General features: G+C 42.2%; 1 protein-coding gene across 1 annotated transcript in view; it reads left to right on the top strand.

Annotated features, from left to right (window-relative positions):
• The first annotated feature begins 2,396 nt into the window (after positions 1 to 2,396).
• Positions 2,397 to 20,576, top strand: part of CYP27A1 (cytochrome P450 family 27 subfamily A member 1) — a 41,763-nt gene continuing 23,583 nt past the window's right edge. The window contains exon 1 of the mRNA XM_005889664.3: positions 2,397 to 3,209. Within this exon, the coding sequence (XP_005889726.3) occupies positions 2,940 to 3,209 (270 nt within the window). The 5' untranslated portion in view covers positions 2,397 to 2,939. The remainder of the gene's footprint in view (positions 3,210 to 20,576) is intronic.

The raw sequence follows: 20,576 nt of genomic DNA, 5'->3' as shown, positions 1-20,576 counted from the left end.
ATGAAAGTGAAAAGTGAAAGTGAAGTCGCTCAGTCATGTCCTACTCTAGCGACCCCATGGACTGCAGCCTGCCAGGCTCCTCCATCCATGGGATTTTCCAGGCAAGAGTACTGGAGTGGGATGCCATTGCCTTCACTGACAACTAAGCACAGCCAAATACATAAAATATATTTTTTAAAAAAGAAAATATGCAGCATTAAGTCCATTCATTAGGAAACAAAATTGTATTAAACAATGATTTTTTTTTAAAGGTTAAAAATATAATCGTATTTCCTGGTAGGAATCAAATGGTAGAGTCTGCCTGCAGTGTGGGAGACCTGGGTTTGATCCTTGGGTTGGGAAGATCCCTGGAGAAGGAAATGGCAACCCACTCCAGTATTCTTGCCTGGAAAATCCCATGGACAAAGGAGCCTGGCAGGCTATCATCCATGGGGTTGGCAAAGAGATGAGCATGACTGAGTGACTTCACATCAACAAAAATAAAATATATCAAGAAAATGAACCCAGAAGGCAGAAAATGAATAAAGATAAAAGCATAAATTGGATTTCCACTTCTGTTAGTACTGGACTCAACTCTCTTTCAAAGGATAATTTGAAAAGCTGAATCAAATATGACCAGCATTCTCTTAAAGGCATCAGCATCAGAGAACAAACAAGGCAATAAAGGGTTATCAGATAGAACTCCCAAGGTAAGTTAGGTGTTAGGTACCACTGTCCTCTTAGTGCATGCTGCTCAGAAGCTCAGGCATGTCCAGCTCTTTGCGACCCCATGGACTGTAACCCACCAAGTTCCTATGTCCATGGGAATATCCAGGCAAAAATACTGGAGTGGGTTGCCATGCCCTCCTCCAGGGGATCTTCCTGACCCAGGGATGGAACCCACATCTCCTGCTTGAATTCAAGTCTCCTGCATTGGCAGGCAGATTCTTTACCACTGAGCAACCTGGGAAGCCCGTTCCTCGAAGTAGTATTTCTCATTTTCAGAAATTCATGGGGCTATGTGAAGTGTAACTGAAGTCCATAACCCAAAAGGATTAAGGACTGGAAATCCACTAGCCTTCTAGAGGACGGCAGTACAGCTATAAAGCATCTCATTCCTTGAAACTGGAATTCTGGTGATTCTGGATTGTGGGTGCCTTTAGGCAACTGTCAATAAATAAAAGTAAATCTTCTGCGAGGAAAATGAAATCATCCTAAACTTCAAATTTGTTCCACCAGAAACTTAAAGAGTACATTTTCTGAATGAACACACAATCAAAAGAAACCAGGCCCAGGAAGAAACCTGACAATATACACAAAACCACCAGAAATAATGGACAATAGAAATTGCTCCACATAGCTTCCATATATTGGAGTTATTGGTCATAATCCTTAGAACTTTTGTAATGATGCTTACAAAAGTAAAGGAGATAAGAAAAAATAAAATTAAGAATTTGGTACAAAATTAGAAATATTTAAAAAATAGATTTAAGAAAACTAATCAAAATTGAAAACTGAAAAATACAATAATAGAAATTTAAAATTCAATGGATAGATTTAACATAGACACAGCTGAAGAGAGAATTAATGAGCTAGAAGAGACTAAATGATAGAACAGTACAGAAGAGAGGGTAAGATACTGGGAGGATATATTTAGAAAGTCTAACATATAATTTGAAGTCCTAGAAGGAGAGGAGAAAAGTAAATGGGGTAGAAGGAAAGTTTGAAAGTCTGAAAACTTCCAGAACTAATGAAAGATATTCAGTCACAGAGTCAAGAAACTCTATGACCCGCTAAGGGGATAAATAAAAAGAAACCCACAATTAGCTACATGAGCCATCAATCTAATTTTTGCCCTCTTGATCTTAACAGGCCTTTACTGCCTCTGCCTGCCTATAAATAACCAGTTCTTCAAATGCTCTTAGAACAAACTTTATCCTCCTGCTGGTTCCACCTCTAAAGGGTTGAGTAAACTTTGGCTCCTTGTTTATCTTATATGTGTATGAGTCATGTTTTTAACATTTTGAAACTTGTACTTCGAATATACATATATGAAACGAAGATTTCATGAAATAATTCTTCTCCTTCTTGAAATATTTTCTGTTCTATTTTATTCTTTTCCATCTTATTAAAAGTTCATTTTGGTCACATTCACTAAATGTAATCTCAATCCGGTAATCTCAACCTGCCTTTTGAAAAATCCTGCCTCATCTGACAAGGGAGTGAGTGGGTGATGGGGTGGGAGAGGGGTAGAATTGCATTAAAAAAAAAACACCCTAATATTTAAATTAGTTACTTTGGCTTCCTCCCTCCAAAGAATCAGACGACTCTGGATACAGGATCAGGTTTTCTGGGATTTTGTTTTTCCTTTGGAGATTTTTTTTTTTTTTTTTTGCTCTTTCTTGCTCAGCGCTCGGACTCCGGGATTAATCCTGGGGACTATTTGGAAAAAGCCAGCGGCCGGCTCCATCTGGCCCCTGGGAAGAGAGGAGGCCAGGCCGCAGGGCAAGCGAAGGCCGGTCTCCCTGGGTGGGGCCTCGCGGCCTCGGAGGGCTCCGGGGTTGTCCAGAACTTCGCTGCACTCCTCGCCGGAGTTGAGACCAAGCGAACTTCGAGTTCACCTCGAGAGCTCGCGGAAGTGCGAGGTGGGCAGTCGCGGAAGGGGCGGCCATCGTCAGAGCTCCGTCGGGCTCCCCTAAGTCCCCCGTGCATCTTCTGCCTTGGGGTTGTCCGGCCCCTTCCCGAGCCAGGAGGCTTCCAGTTGGAAAGGGTGACTTCTGTGAGTCCCTTAGGTCATATCTGGAGGGACTGAAGACCGCGAGGAAAAGGGAACAATAAGGGCCCGCCTTAGTCCGGCACGCCCTGGGCCACCGGTACCCTTGAACCCGCCCCTGCTGTTCTGTCTCTGTGCAAATTCCAGGCGCTCTGGCTCGAGAGCCAAAGGCGCGGCGGGGCGAGCCATGAACCGAATGGGCGCTCTGGGCTCCGCGAGGCTGCGATGGGCGCTGCTGGGGACGCGGGCGGCACTCCCTCGCCTCGGCTCGTACGGGGCCAGAGCCAAGGCGGCGATCCCCTCCGCCCTCCCTGCGGCCCAGGCGGCTGAGGCTCCCGGAACCGGGCCTGGCGATCGGAGGCTGCGGAGCCTGGACGAGCTTTCAGGGCCAGGGCAGCTACGCCTCTTATTCCAGCTGTTGGTGCAAGGCTACGTTCTGCATTTGCACCAGCTCCAGGTAACCGAGCGAGGGTGGTGGCGGTGGTGGTGGGGCTCGCGCCAAAGGGATGCGGTGAGCACCGGGACAGAAAGGCTGGGGATGAGGAGACAGTGAACAAAAAGTGGAGGACATCAGGAGAACGTAGCCCGGGACCGACTGGGGCTGTGGTCATAACCCTGGACGTGTGTAGCGGTTCTGAGTTGAAATGAACAAACAAGTCAAGGAAGGGCATGAAGCCGGAGGGCACAGGTAGGAGATAAGTCAGGAGGCTAGGATTAAATTGGGCAGAGGTTAGGAGAGAAGGGAACTGTCTTGGTAATAGAATAGCAGTTGCAAGTGTGCAAGCTGCGGGATGTTATAGAACCACTTTTTCTGTGGTGATATCCCTACCAGACTTCTTTCAAAGGAAGTGGTTTCTGGAGGATTGCAGAGGTTTGGCAGTTTGCAGGGTAAATTTGCCCTTAGTGGAAAGAAAGATGTCATTGCTTAAAAGAGTGAAAGCAAAATCATAGACATTAATGAAAAGGCACATTTTTGTTATTAAGAAATCAATATCCAGTGAGAGGTTTATCCAGTGGAACACTGTTATGAGGCAGGGATGGATAGCCCACTGTCAATGGACAGAGACTGGAAAACCCAATGTTGGTTAAGTTGGAGAGGTTTTAGGAAGTGAACCGAAGAGATTCACATGGGATCTGTCTTCCTGAGAACTATTAAATATTAATACACCCACTCTGCCCCGGGAACTTTTCTAAGAACTGAGCTTCAATAAATTATGGCCAATACCCGTATGGGGGTTAAATGCTCCTTTTGGGGAAGAGGGGGATTGTTGTTCAGTCACTAAGTGATGTCTGACTCTGCCACCCCATGAACTGCAACACGCCAAGCTTCCCTGTCATTCACCAGCTCCTGGAGTTTGCTCAAACTCATGATGTCCATTGAGTCAGTGATGCCATCCAACCATCTCATTGTCTGTCATCCCCTTCTCTTGCCTTCAGTCTTTCCCAGCATCAGGGTCTTTTCCAATGAGTCAGAGTAAACAAATCAGTAATCAACTTATTTCAGAAAGACCTGAGTGCCCTGGGAGGAGAAGCCAGTCTGGGGATGGGGGAGAAGTGGGACCTTTGATTAGACTGTGCCATCCAGGCACATGTGAGGTTATCAGTGATTGACAGGAAGCATAGACAGCCCTTGGGCTGGGCTGATGAACTGACTGGTCACCTAGTGGCTGTGCTGGGCAGTAGTAAAAAATGAGGAGGAACTGTGGGGACTTGGGATATGACAGGCCTTTGAGGAGGGCCTTGAAGGCCAGACTGCGGGTCCTGGGAGTTCCTCTGAGGGGTCATGGTGGGCTCTTGAGCAGGCATGGGGAGAAGATGGCTTCCAAGGGACACTGCCCTGTTATGTGCCATGGGATGGATTGGGCAAGAGAATCAGAGAGAGCCTCCGATAGCAATAGAAATGGCAGTATTTGAGCAACCACCTCCCCTCCCCCTCCGGAAACTGGACTGAGTTAACAATGAGAGAGAAAATGACTGTGAGGCTTTGAAAGTCCAAACTGAACAATTTCTCTGCACCTGGCTGGGCCACTGCCATCTCCCCTGGGGTCTTCTCTGTTGGGTTCATATTTTTGAGATATGGTGGGCAGGTCACAATGCACTCAGAGATGGTTAAAAAAAATCATTTGCTGTGTGCTCTGCTCCAAGAAACTAAGTAAGCCAAGAAACCAAAGTCCTGAGAGCTTCTCCTGCTTGATTTAACCTCTAGAAATGTGAGCAACCCAGTGGATGCCCCAAGGGTGGATACTAAGACTTCTTACCATTTCTTAGGGAAAGTTTACTGGGAAGCTTTCCTCAGGATTATCTCTATAGCAGTAACTACCAAAGAAATTCTCGACTGCCCTAGAAAGTGGAAGAGGAAGCAGGAGAAAGCCAGAAATGCGTGACCTTTTAAAGGAGAAATCAGGACTCGAATTTTGCAGAGCCTCCTGGCTCTAGCCTTTGTATTTCAAAGATCTGGAGTCACGTGAACCTGGGCTGCTCCATGGGCAATATATTAACTCCTCCGCTGTGTGGCTGGTGTGAGTTAGTATAGAGTGGAGGGCTGCACATCCTTAAAAGCCCATTAATACCCTTTTTTTGAGGAAGAGGATGCTTCCAGTGACTCATTTTTTATCAGTTCAGATCTGTTTGGTTGCCATTCTCACAGGTTTAAACTATAAACCAGCTTTATTGGTTCCTATTAGAAAAGTCTAATAATTGTGTTAGATTATTGTGTCTAATAATATACCTGTGTGCCCATCAGGTATATTTTGCTCCAGGTATTCATGAGACCATCCAACCCACCATTTTGTTCTGAAGTTCTCTTGGCTCTGCTGTCTCACAGAACTTAGTTGATTGGCCTGGGTTAATTGCCCATTTCTGAACCCATCATAGTGGCCAAAGGTGTGCTATAGCTTAGACTCATGCAGGCTCACTCTTAGAGCTGGGGCTGGGATCCCTGCCACCTAAATAGGTGTCGACTGCATAGGAGGAGGAGTGGAACTGAGATAAGGGTAGCCGACCATAATGTCCTCTGCACCATCAGTTGTCCAAAACTGCATATTACACATAAAATTAATAAAATCAGCTTAGGGAAGCATTGTAGGACTTAAGGGGTCGGACTGGGAATTGAGACATGTGAGAACCATGCAAGTGCATAAAAGCCAGTTCCCTTCTCTTTTCTAACTAAAATAATGACAAGAGTGCTGAAAAAGTGAAATGTGAACATATCTTAAATTTATATGTAAATTTACAACAAATTGATATCTTTCAAAGGTGTGGACCCTGAGAATGATAAGATCAACTGTCTATTCTGTAGCTCTGATTGTGGACTGCCTGGGTTGGTGACCCCTCTTCTGTCTCCCTAATGCTTCCTGTACATATTTGTCCTTTCATGCATCATTTTTTTTATATATGTATATACTTAAGAAAATTTTTTTTCCTGTGAGAAGCACTTTGAGATTTACTCTTTCAGCAACTTTCAAATATACCATATGGTATTGTCATAGTCACCATCCTGTGTATTACACCTTGGGAGGTAGTCCTGTAATCCCCACTTATTTATTTTATAACTGAAAGTTTGTACTTTTTGACCACCTTTATCCATCTTGCCCTCCTCCCATCCCTCACCTCTGGCAACCTATGGTGATGGGTTTTCTGTATGTTTGAGTTTTGTTTTAGTTTGTTTCTATTTTAGATTCCACATATACATGAGATCATTCAGTATTTGCTTTTCTCTGTCTGACATTTCATTTAGCATAATTCCTTCAAGTATATCCATGTTGTAAATGGCAAGATTTCCTTGTTTTTTATGGCTGAATAATATTCCTGTGTGTGTGTGTATGTGACATTTTATTTAGTCATTTATCCACTGATCAACACTTAGGATGCTTCTATGCTTCTATGTCTTGCCTATTGTAAATACTGCTGCAGTGAACATTGAAGTAAATAGTGTTTTCATTTTCTTTGGATAAATACCGAGAAGTAGAACCACTGGATCATATCACAGTTCTATTTCTAATTTTTTGAGAAACCTCCATACTGTTTTCCATAGTAGCTGCACCAATTTACATTCTTACCAACAGTGCACAAGAGTTCCCTTTTCTCCACATCCTTCCCAACGCTTATTTTTTTTTTTGTCTTTGAGCCATTCTGACAGGTACAAGGTGATATTTCATTAAAGTTTTAATTTGCATTTCCCTGATGATTAGTGATGATGACTACCTTTTCTTTTACCTGTTGGCCATCTGTATGTCTTTTAAAGAAAAATGTCAATTCAGATCCTCTGCCCATATTTTAATTGGATTTTATTTGTTTGTTTTACTATTGAATTGTTTGAGTTCTTCATGTATTTGGATATTAACTCCTATCAGATATATGATCTGCAAATATTTTATCCCATTTGGTAGGTTGTCTTTTCATTTTATTGATGGTCTCCTTTGCTGTGCAGAAGTTATTTGGTTTAATGTAGTCCAACTTGTTTATTTTTGTTTTCATTACCTTTGCTTTTGCTGTCAAATCAAAAAAAAATCATCATCAAGGCTAACGTCAAGTAGCTTACCACCTATGTTTTCTTCTGGGATATTTATGGTTTCAGATTTTATGTTCAGATCTTTAACCATTTTGGGTTAAGTTTTGTGTATAGTGTAGGATAGTAATATTTTGCATGTGGATATCCAGTTTTCCCAAAACCATTTATTTTGGAGGCTGTCCTATTATATATTCTTTACTCCCTTGTCATAAATAATTTATAATATATATATGGGCTTATTTCTAGGCTCTCTGTTCTTCCACTAATCTGTGTATATGTGTGTATGCCAATACCTATTGGCATAATAGTTTTGTAATATACTTTGAAATCAGGACACAAACCCTCCAGCTTTGTTCTTCTTTCTCAAGATTGCTTTGAATATTCAGGGTCATTTGTAATTACATGTAAACTTTAGGACTGTTCGTTCTATTTCTGTGAAAACTGTCATTGGAATTTTAGTAGGAATTGCAATGAATCTATAGATTGCTTTGGATAGTATGGACACTTTAATAATACTAGTTTTTCCAATCCATGAGCATGGAATATCTTCCCACTTGTCTTCTTTAATCTCTTTCTTCAATGTCATAATTTTCAGTGAACAGGTTTCCGGGATATTTTATTTTTCTTGATACAATTGCAAATGAGAGTATTTTCTTAATTTCTCTTTCTGATTGTTTGTTATTAGCTTATAGAAATTCAACTGATTTTTGTATTTTGATTTTTTATCCTGAAGCTTTACTGGATTCAGTTATTGCTTCTATTAGTTGTTTTGGTAGAGTCTTTGGGGTTTTCTGTATATCAGGTCATCTTCAAATAGTGATAGTTTTACTTCTTTTCTGATTTGGATACCTTCTTTTTTTCTTGCCTAATTGCTCTGTCTAGGACTTCCAATACTATTTTGAATAAAAGTGGCAAGAGTGGGCATCTGTCTTGTTCCTGGTCTTACAGGGAAAGCTTTCAGCTTTTTAGTTGACTATGATATTAGCCATGGGCTTGTTACATATAAGCTTTATTATGTTAACAGTTAGTTCAGTCACTCAGTCGTATCCAACTCTGTGACCCCATGAACTGCAGCTTGCCAGGCTTCCCTGTCCATCACCAACTCCCAGAGCTTACTCAAACTCATGTCCATTGAGTCAGTGATGCCATCCAACCATCTCATCCTCTGTTGTTCCCTTCTCCTCCTGCCTTCAATCTTTCCCAGCATCAGGGTCTTTTCCAATGAGTCAGTTCTTCATATCAGTGGCGAAAGTATTGGAGCTTCAGCTTCAGCATCAGTCCTCCTAATGAATATTCAGGACTGATTTCCTTTAGGATTGACTGGGTTGATCTCCTTGCTGTTCAAGGGACTCTCAAGAGAACTCCTATGTTAAGAGTACATTCTCTCTGTACCCACTTTTGTTAGCATTTTTATCATAAACAAATGTGGAATTTTGTCAAATGTTTTTTTCTGTATCTGTTGAGATGACCCTATGATTTTTATCCTTCATTTTGTTAATGTGTTGTTACATTCATTGATTTGCAGTTCAACCATCCTTGCATCCCTGAAATAAATCCATCTTGATCATGGAGAATGTTTTTTGTTTTTTTTTTAATATGTTGTTGAATTTGGTTTGCTAATATTTTGGTGAAGATTTTTTCATTTATAATCATCAAGAATACTAGCCTGTACTTTTCTTTTCTTGTAGTGTCCTTGTCTGGTTTTAGTATTAGGCAAATTTCAGCATCATAAAATGAGTTTGAAAGTGTTCCTTCCTCCCCTCCCCCACTTTTGGGGAAAAGTTTGGTATTAATTCTTCCTTAAATGCTTGGTAGAATTCCCCAGTGAAGCCTCCTGATCTTTGACTTTTGTTTGTTAAGAATTTTGGTGACTGATTCAATCTTTTTACTGATCTGCTCAGATTTTCTATTTTTCCTGTTTCAATTTTGGTATGATGTGTGTTTCTAGGAATTTATCCATCCCTTCTAGGTTATTCAATTTGTTGGCATTTAATTGTTCACAATAGTCTCTTGTGATCCTTTGTATTTCTGTAGTATCAGTTGTAATGCCTCCTCTTTCATTTCTGATTTTATTTATCTGAGTTCTCTTCTCTTTTTTCCTTTGTGAGTCTAGCTAAAGGTTTGTCTATTTTGTTTGGCTTTTTAAAAAGCCAGCTGTTAGTTTCACTGATCTTTTCTATTGTCTTTTTAGTCTCTATTTCTTTCTCTTAGACCTTCGTTTTTTCCTTCTATAACTTTGAGGTTAGTTTGTCCTTTTTTCTAGTTCCATGAGGTGTAACATTATGTTGTGTGAGACCTTCCTTGTTGTTTTTTTCTTCTTCTTCTTTTTTTACATCCTTCTTATTTCTTAATGTAGGCATTTATTGCTGTGAACTTCCTTCTTGAAACTGTTTTTGCTGCCTGCCATCAATTTTGGCTTTTACCGCTCTTTGCAGCCTTTCCGCAAAGCTTGTTCCCACCTTCTACTGGACATTAACATCAAAGGCCAGATGATCTGTGACCTTTTGAACCCAGTAGGCTTTGTTCTGCCCAACACAGAGGATATCATTCCCATGTTCAGCAGCTTCATCACCATGTCAACCTCCTTGCTTGTCTGCATCTTGGCTGGCAGCATGGGCAGCCCCACAGTGACTCTGGAAAAGGATGATGTCTGGGTGTTCCCTCCTGCTTGGTCTCCATTGTTGCTTGATCTGCCCCAACAATCTACCCACACACCACTGCCACGTCAGTGCCCCTAAAAGCATGTTTGATAAGTTGTTCACTTGCTCAGGAATCCCCACAGGACCTGGGGAATCATCCTTAAATATCTCAAGCAAACATTTGCATCCCCAGCCTCCTTTACCTAGGCACCCCTTCTTTAAGTTTTGGTATGTTGTATTTTCCATTTTCACTCATCTTCAGTTATTTTAACTTCTCTTTTGATTTCTTCTTTGACTTAGTAGTTTCTGTAGCATGTTGTTTAATCTCCACAATCTCCATGTTGTTTTATCTCTTTAACCAGTATTTGTGAATTGTCCAGATTTCTTCTTGCAGTTGATTTCTAGTCATACCATTATGTGGGAAAAGATGCCTGATCAGATTTCAGTCTTCTTAAATTTATTAAGACTTCTTTTGTGGCCTAACATTTGATCTATACTGGAGAACGTTCCATATTTGCTTGAAAAGAATGTGTATGTTGTCGCTTTTGGGTGAAATGTTCTGTGTAAATCTGTTAAGTTCATCTGACCTAATGTGTCATTTAAAGTCAATGTTTCTGTATTGATTTTCTGTCTGGATGATGAAGTGGATTTTCTGTCTCCTGATGTATTGCTATCTTTTTCTCCTTTTAGGTTTGCTATATATTTAAGTGCGTGTATTTCTTTCTTTTCTTTTTAATGCTCATTTATTTATTTGACTGTGCTGGGTCTTAGTTGCAGCTCATGGGATCTTTGATCTTCATTGCAGCATGTGGGATCTTTAGTTGTGGCATGCAGGTCTTTAGTTGCAGCATTCTAATTCTTTGTTGTGGCATGTGGGATCTAGTTCCATGACCAGGGATTAAACCCAGGCTCCCTGCATTATGAGCACAAAGTCATAGCCACTGGACCACCAGGCAGGTCCCCTAAATGCATTTGTTTCTTATCATTGCCTATTTATGTGGCTTAGAGACTGGGGTGTGAAGTTCCAAGGGATGGGCCTATGTTTTTCCCAGCTCTGTGTCCCCCCAGCACCAGGCACAGTTTTGGGTACAGGGGAGGTTCTTGGTAATGTTTGATAAATAAATACATTTCATGTACCAGTCAAAAGGCTGTGAGTGGTACTGAGCAGTAGCTACATCTGGTGGTAAACTTTGTGAGACTCTTCTCAGCTCCCTAATCTGAGTTGTTTGACATAAGATAGAGTGAAAAACAGACGATAATGGAGATGGGCATATTGATCAAGACTGGCCCTTCAGGTTTTAGCTTTGCAGGTTCAGAAGCTAAATTTTGTCAGTTCATTAAGCATGGGTAGACTATTGGGGACTGACCCCCATTGGCCAAACCCATAGAAACAAATTGTGGATTGGAGTATTTATTTACAAAACTTAGCCCTCCCAGGGATCTTATACTTCATCACACAGAAGCCCCCTATTCTAGTTGCTCCTACCTGTCAAACTATCCCCAAACTTAGTAGCTTAAAGCAACAGTTTGTTATTTTCCTCATGATTTTGTGGGTCAGGAATTTGGGTAGTTCATATCAGAAATGGCATATGTCTGCTTCACAGAGGAGTGGAGCTTTAGTTTGAATGGGTGAAGATGTCTGAGATGGATCAGGTAGGGCCGTATATTTGGGCCTCAGGTCTGACTTTTAGCTGGTTTCCTTAACTTTTCTCCATGTCACATATGCTGGGGCTGGAATTTCCAAGATGGCGTCTTCAGTTGCATGTTGGGTGCCTGGACTGGTTTGACCAAAATGGCTGAGTATCTCTTTCTCCACATAGCTAGCCTGGGACTTCCTCACAGCATGGTGGGTCTCTGGATAGTCAAGACTTCTTCCAGGGTGCTGGTTTCCCCCAGAGTGGATATTCCAAGAGATGAAAGTGGAAACTGGCCTAGCATCATTTTTGCTGTATTCTACCCATCAGAGCAGTTACAGAGCACACCCAGAACCTAGAGAAGAGGATGGAGACCTGACCTATTAATGGCAGAGGTATCAAAAAGTATGTGGCCCTCTTTAATAGGCTTAACCTCTTCCTAGAATCCAGGTACCTAGGGAGAGAAATTAGTAACTGCTTTAATGGATTGCCTGGTGTACAGAACTAAAGCATAGAATTGCATGGAAAAAAATTTCATCTAGGCCTTGGATAAACCTGTTTGAACGTGCTTCTCTGGTGCCTGTTCATTAGATTAAGTATCTCTCTCTCTTCAGAGATAAACACTGCCTATTTTTGCTGTTTGGCTCCTCCTTCTGGGTTTTGTAATGACCTCTCTCATCCTGTTAACACATTCTTTCTTCAGTTTGGCTAATACCGTTGATTAGATGGATTTTCTTTCCCAGTGCTCAGGTTACCATCAAGCCTTCCCGAGATTATCCTCCAGTTACCTTGACTTGGCTCAAATATTCCTCAGTCTCATCTGGCAGACATTTACAAATTGTCCCTGAGACTCTGGTGGAGTCTAATGTATCGCTTTAAAGACTCAGGGATGGGAAATTTGAAACTAGGTATTAGGGTATAGGTGGCTCAGTGGTAAACAATTTGCCTGCCAATGCAAGAGCCGTAGGAGACTCGAGTTCGATCCCTGGGTCAGGAAGATCCCCTGGAGAAGGAAATGGCAACCTACTCTAGTATTCTTGCTGGGATAATCCCATGGACAGAAGAACCTGGTGGGCTACAGTCCGTGGGATCGCAGAGTCGGACGTGATTACCGTTACCATTAGGGTATAAAGTGTCACTTATACCAACTTAGCAAATGCACTGCCAGAATTTTTATCTTACAGATAAAATTTGTGGTCATTGAAATATTCCAGATTATTCAATATAGCAGTATTTCTGATTGGGAAATGTTAGAATGACCTACATGTCGCAGTAGGGAACTAATTAAGTTACAGTATATTCATACAATGAAATTTTATGCAACCATTAAAAAGAATAGAGGCAGGAAGGCTTTCCTAGTGGTCTAGTGGTTAAGAATCCGCCTGCCAATTCAGGAGACATAGGTTCAATCCCTGGTCCAGGAAGATTCCACATCCTGTAGGACAACTAAGCCTGTGCACCGTAGCTACTGAGTCATCACCTGAGAGCTGACACTTCTAAACCTACGTGCTGCAGCTGCTGAAGCCTGCATGCCCTAGAGCCTGTGCTCCATAACAAGAGAAGCCATCGCAATGAGAAGCATGGGCACTGCATCTAGGGAATAGTTCCTTCTTGCTGCCACTAGAGAAAGCCTGCATGCAGCTACAAAGACCCAGCAGAATCAAAATAAAAATACACAAATAAATTAAAAACATCTTAAAATGTTTAAATCTTTTAAATCTATGTGTATTAATATGAATTTCTTGCTATGATATGGAAGGAAAGTAAGGTCCAAAACCATATAATATGCCATCGTGCTTAGTTGTGTCCAATTCTTTGTGACCCCATGGACTGTAGCCCGCTAGGCTCCTCTGTCCATGGAATTCTTCAGGCAAAAATACTAGAGTGAGTAGCCATTCCCTTCTCCAAGGGATCTTCCTGACCCAGGGACTGAACCAGGGTCTCCTGCATTGCAGGCAAAAGTTTTTTACTGTTTGAAATTTTTTTACTGAGAGAGAGAGAATGTGTATAAAATATCCCTGGGAGGACACACAAGAAATTGGTAATTTCAGCTGCTTCTCTGTAAGAGTCTTGAGTCTGGACATGAGACTTAGGAGAAAGACTTAACTTTTTACTGCAGGACTGCTATGAACCTCCATCAGAGTTTCCTCTGGCTTCATCCTGCCCAGGCATAATTCACCAACTTTTGAGTCTTTTTGTACCCTTTTTGTACTGTTTACATTTTAACAGTGTGCATATACATATTCCCTTTAAAATTTTTAAGAACAACAACAAAAGAATGGAGAGCAAGAGATAAAAGGATGGCTGACCTAGCTTCCTGGTCCAGCATAATATTTTGAAGTCTTTAATAGGTCTTCCTCTTGTACTCCTGTTTGGCTCTGTGTCCTTACTTTTGATGTCCACTTCTGTGTCTGCACCCTCTTTTTAGTTCTGTGTCCATTGCTCGTCACCCTTGTCCTTGTTCTTGGAATACTCTCATTGTTCCACTCCAGACCAGCCCAACTGGCAGGTGTACACAGTGTACAGAGGTTTGCCTCTGGGTGTGTCAGGAGCGTGGCTTTGGGCTGGGAAATACTTCTGTTTTCCTAATAGCCTCTCTGAAGATGTCACAGGCAATGCCTTTTCTTGGATCACCTTTAGATCTTCCTCTACTCTCAGCCCATTGTTTCTCTACAGTAAACAGTCAGAGGGAAATTCTTATTGTTCACCTATCCTGTGCATGTCTTTGTAACCTTATGACAGTGTTTCTGTCTTGCATAAAAGCAGACATTTTTATGATTGTCAAAGTAATGGCTGCACACATGCACAAAAGTGTTTTGTTTTTTTTTGTAGCTTTGTTTGTAAAATAAAAAATTCAGAAGCATATTAAATGCCCATCAACAGGGTAGATAGATTGTGATATAGTCATATAGTGGAACACTATGCAATAGTTGTAATGCATGCACAAGCTTTTATATATCAATATAGAACTTAGCAGGGAGAGGGATAAATTAGGAGTTTGGGATTAACAGATACACACTACTATATATAAAATAGATAAACAGCAAGGAGCTACTATATAGCACAGGGAATTATATTCAATATCTTGTAATAACCTATAATGTAAAAGAATATGAAAAAGAAAAATATATATACATATGTGTATATATATATGTCAAATGGAATTACTTTTTGTATACTAGAAACTAATACAATATTGTAAATCAACTATCTTCCATTAAAGAAATAGAACTCAGAACCAAAGTTGAGTATAAAATGATATGTGTTGTTGTTCAGTTGCTCAGTTGTATCCTACTCTTTGTAACTCCATGGACTGCAGCATGCCAGGCTTCCCTGTCCTTCTCTATCTCCTGGAGTTTGCTCAAACTCATGTCCATTAAGTGGATGATGCCATCCAACCATCTCATCCTCTATAACCCTCTTCTCCTCCTGCTTTGCCTTCAATCTTTCCTGACATCAGGATCTTTTTCAATGAGTTGGCTCTTCGTATCAACTAACCAGAGTATTGGAATTTCAGCTTCAGCATCAGTCCTTCCAATGAATATTCAGGTTGATTTCCTTTAGGATTGACTGCTTTGATCTCTTTGCTGTCCAAGGGACTCTCAGGAGTCTTCTCCAGCATCATGGTTTGAAAGCATCAATTCTTTGGCACTCAGACTTCGTTATGGTCCAGTTCTCACATTAGTACATGACTACTGGAAAAACCATATGGACCTTTGTTGGCAAAGTGGTGTCTCTGGTTTTTAATATGCTTTCTAGGTTTGTCATAGCTTTCCTTCCAAAGAGCAAATGTCTTTTAATTTCATGGCTGCAGTCACCATCTGCAGTGATTTTGGAGCCCCCAAAAATAAAGTCTGTCATTGTTTCCATTGTTTCCCCATCTATTTGTCATGAAGTGATGGGACCAGATGACATGATCTTAGTTTTCTGAATGTTGAGTTTTAAGCCAGCTTTTTCACTCTCCTCTTTCACTTTCATCAAGAGGCTCTTTAGTTCCTCTTCACTTTCTGCCATAAGGGTGGTGTCATCTGCATATCTGAAGTTATTGATATTTCTCTCAGCAATCTTAATTCCAGAGTGATTCATCCAGCCTGGCATTTTGCATGATGTACTCTGCATATAATTTAAATAAGCATGATATGTAAGATACTGTCAATATTTCTAGAAATTAAAAGCCACATGAAGATGATATGAGCTATCATTGTGTGTGTATATAATATTACATATTATATTACATATAATATGTAATAAAATTACATAAATATTGACAGAACAAACACTTTTCAAATTCAAGGTAGTGGCTGCTCTGGGGCCAGGGCAAAGGGAAAGATAAAAAGGGGACTTTGAAATGCTTTCATGTTTAAAAAATATTTAAAACAAATATGACAAATATTAAAAGTTCTTGATTCTGGAGGGACAGTATATAGTGTTACTTTTTAAATCACACACATTAAAATATTCATAATAAAAAATACAAGTAATCATGCTCATCATGAGTCCATATGGACACCTGGCTTGGTCTGATCTTTGAGAAGAGCGCTCAAGGCAAGATTCAGAGCAAGGAGAACCTGGGAATGCTGTTAAATATTCAGCACCTTCTGTCACTTGGAAATGTGAATTCCACTTGTGTGAGGGGGTTGAGGCTAAACTCTTGATGACACTTGGACAGCACTGACTCATGACTGTCCCAGCTGGACTCCTCTTCACCTTTGACCCTAAATGATGCCTCTTGCTGGCATCTGTCAGGGGAGGCAAAAGGGTGCCCTGTGCCTGAAGTTACATCTCTCTGTCTGTTTATCTACTAGATGGTTGCCAGCTTTTCGGGCCAGGTTTGTTGACACTGGCCAAAAAGCACTTGGTGTTTATGAGTTCACTTTTGTCCTCCGACTGTTTACTTGCTGTTTCAGTGTTGTTTTTCCTGTGCTGAGAGCCTCCCTAAAGAACCATCATCAGTAAACCAAACAGGCCCCTGAGTAGGAGAATAGAACATCACAAGGCAATATTCCGTTTTTTTTTATTTGAAGGGAGATTTTAGATTGTAAAGAATCTGCCTATAATGCAGGAGACCTGGATTCGATTCCTGGTTTAAGAAGATCTCCTGGAGAAGGGAATGGCAACCCACTCCAGTATTCTTGCCAGGAGAATCTCATGGACAAAGGAGCCTCGAGGGCTACCTACAGTCCATGGCGTCGCAAAAAGTCGAACATGACTGAGTGACTGTCACTTTCACTTTTACATGATTTTAATGTGTTTTTTTTTTTTCCTTCTGACAGCTTTCTTGAGATATAATGACATACCGTACAGTCCTTCAGTCTCTCATGTTCCAGGAGGATCACAAAGTCTGCCAAAACTCATGTTTTGAGCTCTTAAGCTGTAGCTCAGGTCTTTGAATGTGTGGATATGTGTGTGAGTTTGCCCCATGGCTCCAACCCTGACCTTTCACTGATCCAGCTAAGGATTCTCAGAGGCAGAGATCACCCCATCAGACAGACATTCTAAATATTTACTTTTATATATTTATTTAGCTGCATCGGGTATTAGTCTCAGCATGTGGGATCTTAGATCTTCATTGCGGCACATGGGATCTAGTTCCCGGACCAGGGATCAAACCCTGGCCTCCTGTATTGGGAGCACGGCGTCTTAGCCACTGGATCACTGGGAAAGTCCCCAGATAGATATTCTAATTTTACTGTTAGGAGCTCATACCAAATCTGTTCTGTTTGTCTTAGGCACCATCAGGTGGAAGTCACTACAACCATGACTCTCTCTAGTTTGACTAGGCGATTCATAGGGTCGCAAAGAGTCGGACACGACTGAGTGACTGATCTGATCTGATCTGATCTGATTTGGACTGCAGCAGACTACCGGAGAAGGCAATGGCAACCCACTCCAGTATTCTTTCCTGGAGAATCCCAGGGATGGGGGAGCCTGGTGGGCTGCCATCTCTGGGGTCGCACAGAGTCGGACACGACTGAAGCGACTTAGCAGCAGCAGCAGCAGCAGACTGCACCCAGGCTCCCTGTTCAGGGGACAACTAGAGTTGTCAGCAACCACACCTCCCCCACCTCAGCTGGGCCACAGAAGTTCTGGGCAGTGTGATTGTCTATTGCCACCCACGCTGAAGCATGTAGAACAACCCGTGACTGATGAATAAACAAAAGAGGCCAACGGTAGCAGGATGAGGCCGAACAGGCCAAATCAATGTCCAGAAAGTTAATCTTGCTCTGTCATCTTTAGTGGAGACTAGTTTTCTGATGTCACTGGATCTTGGGACATTTCTGAGAGTTTTCAGATCAGATTCTCTCTGGCCAGTGGTCAAGTTGAGGGTGGTGACAGCAGTCTGGATTAAACTGGTGAGATGTCTGTAGACAAGAACTGAAAGAGAGAGATTAATAGTCCCTCCCTCCACCCCCAGCCTCCCAGGGTTGATCTCCGATGTCCCACACGCTACAGGTGCGCCTGTCATTTTCACAGCCACATGATCAGTTTGAGCAGTCTCTCTAGCAGTCACTCTATTCTTTGTCCCCATCCTCCTGTGTCTTACCCTCACATGATCCCTGGTTTCTCCTGAGGTGCCTCAGTTGTTTCTTTCTTGTATACCTGGTACCACCCTAGAAATCTCCCACCTCCTGACATGGGGGCCACATCAAGACCACCTTAGGAGTTGTCACCTCATATCATGGTCATTAGCATCAACATCTATGATTGTGCAACAGCGGCAAGCAGAGATGGTGACTGAAGAAGCATCAAGTTTGAGTAGTTCACTCCCTGACTCATCTTTCTACTTGCAAATTCCGGTGGCCTGGTTTCCCAAGGGGGTAGGTGTGGGAAGAAAAATGGAAGAATGAGAAGAAGGAATTATGTAGTTCGGGTGTCTTACAGCCTATCTGGACCTCTTGCCACCTTCCCCACATCATAATGAAAAATTGCTTAAACAGGAGGTACTCTTCTGGTGAATTGCCACATTTATAGTCCAGACTGATTTTCTTAAGTGTCCACTGGGAACTGAGCCTTGGTTGTCCAGTTAGCTTTTTCAGTTTCTCCTTTAAGTGTCTATTTCTTCTTTCAATGGCACCTGCTCCCTGGGAGTGATATGAGGCATGAAAGATCCAGTGAATACCCCAAGTAGCTGCCCACTGGTAGGCAGTTGTTACTATAAAAGTGGTGCCACTGTCTGATTGGCTGCTCTTGGGAATCCGAATATGTAGTACAGTCCATCTAAGAGTCTTTCACTAGTGCTCCACCCCCATCTGCTGTGTGGATGAAGATGGCAGTGCCACGCCCTGGAAAGGTATCTACTGCAGCCAGTGTCCAATGCCATCCTTGCGAGAATGATAAGGGACCTACACAGTCTATTTGCCAGGACAGGCCAGATCCAGTACCCCTTTGCTATGTGCCCCAAAGTGTCCTTTGCCACTGGCCTTTGTAGCTGGCAGTCTGCCAGGCTTTCTTGACTTTGTGTGCTCAAACAACTTGTTTTGGGGCTCAGTCTTGGATTGTGAACCATTTACCCTGCCTTGTGCAATGCGCATCCCAGGTCTTATGAGTTTGCTGATTCCACTGATGTTCATCCAAGAACACCTTTTCCATAGACATCACCTGGGTCACACACAGGGAATTTGGATCTTGTGTAATCTGCTGCCATAATGGTATCTTCAAAAAGGCGGAGACTTGACCATCTAGGCATCCTGCAGCCAGGTAACAGCCCAAACTGCCCTGAATCAGTGAAAATGTAACAGGATATTTATGCATAGGTCTTCTCAAGGCAAGTACCATAGCTCGTAACTCTGCCCAGTGAGCGGCGTTTCTGTGCATAGTTTTTTTGTTTCTTTGTCTGCACCTTGCAGCATATAGGATCATAGTTCCCTGACCAGGGATTGAACCTGTGCCCCTGCATTGGGGACACAGAGTCTTAACCACTGGACTGCCAGGGACGCCCCTTCCATGCATATCATGCATAGTTTTAAACATTTTTCTTCGTGTTGCACAACAGTAGCTGCTCAGTACACCCCACGGCCTTCAACTTAGCTGATCCATCCATGAAACAGGCCAAGGCTTTGTCAGGAACCTCAGTGTGTTGAAGCCCCCAAGAAACCCAACGTTTACGTATATACCCTGCATTTGAATCAGCACATCTAGAGAGTGACTAACCACTTAATGCTAGGTTTACTTCTTTCCGGGACATTGTTCTCATTTCTTTCTCCCCCACCCCCTCCTTTTTTTTTTTGCCTTGCTGTACAGCTTGTAGTATCTTAGTTCACTAACCAGGGATTGAACTTGGGCCACAGTAGTGAAAGTACAGAGTCCTAACCACTGGAGCACTAGGGAATTCCCCTGGTGTTCTCCTTTCTGACTCACCTCCTGAGAGGCACATCAGGGTGCAGCAACACTTTGCTTTGTCTATCTCTCAGTGTCCACCAGAACTCAAAAACAAGCAAGACAGTATCTTTCAAATGGAGTGTTCTAAGTGGTGACGTCAGGCAAGCACCATATCCAAACCCCTAGAGAGCCAGTGCCTAGTAGCCACATAACTTTGCCACAGCTCCTGTCTGCATAATTGTTAGTCACTGGCACAGGCCTTGTAGATGACGATCATCATGTTCACATGGCATTCTCCCTTGAACTTATGTGCGTCTATGTCCAAATTTCCCCTTTTTATGGGGGCCCCAGTCATACTTATGACTTCATTTTAACTGGATTACTTCTATAAAGACATCATCTTAAAATAAGGTCACATTCTGAGGTACTAGGCTTAGGACTTCAACAGATAAATTTGCCAGTGGGACCCAGTTCAAGCCATTAACACCCTCTCTTAGCCTGAAGGGCACTTATCTCGATCTGTGTCTAGGCTTCCATTCTGGAAAATCGGTTGCCTAGAACCAGATAGTTTTCCAGCGTCTCTCTTTGGGGCACAAGAGAAGATCTAACTGTCCCTCAAAGATTGATGGTACCCATTGAATAAATTGCTCCACCTAACCATCATCTGGGCATTCGTGATTTCCACTATAAATCCAGGCCTGAGTTACAGTGGCCCTCCAGGA

This window comes from Bos mutus, chromosome 2, assembly GCF_027580195.1.
Source record: "Bos mutus isolate GX-2022 chromosome 2, NWIPB_WYAK_1.1, whole genome shotgun sequence".
Lineage (NCBI taxonomy): Eukaryota > Metazoa > Chordata > Mammalia > Artiodactyla > Bovidae > Bos > Bos mutus.
This window is presented reverse-complemented; position numbering and strand designations above follow the sequence as displayed.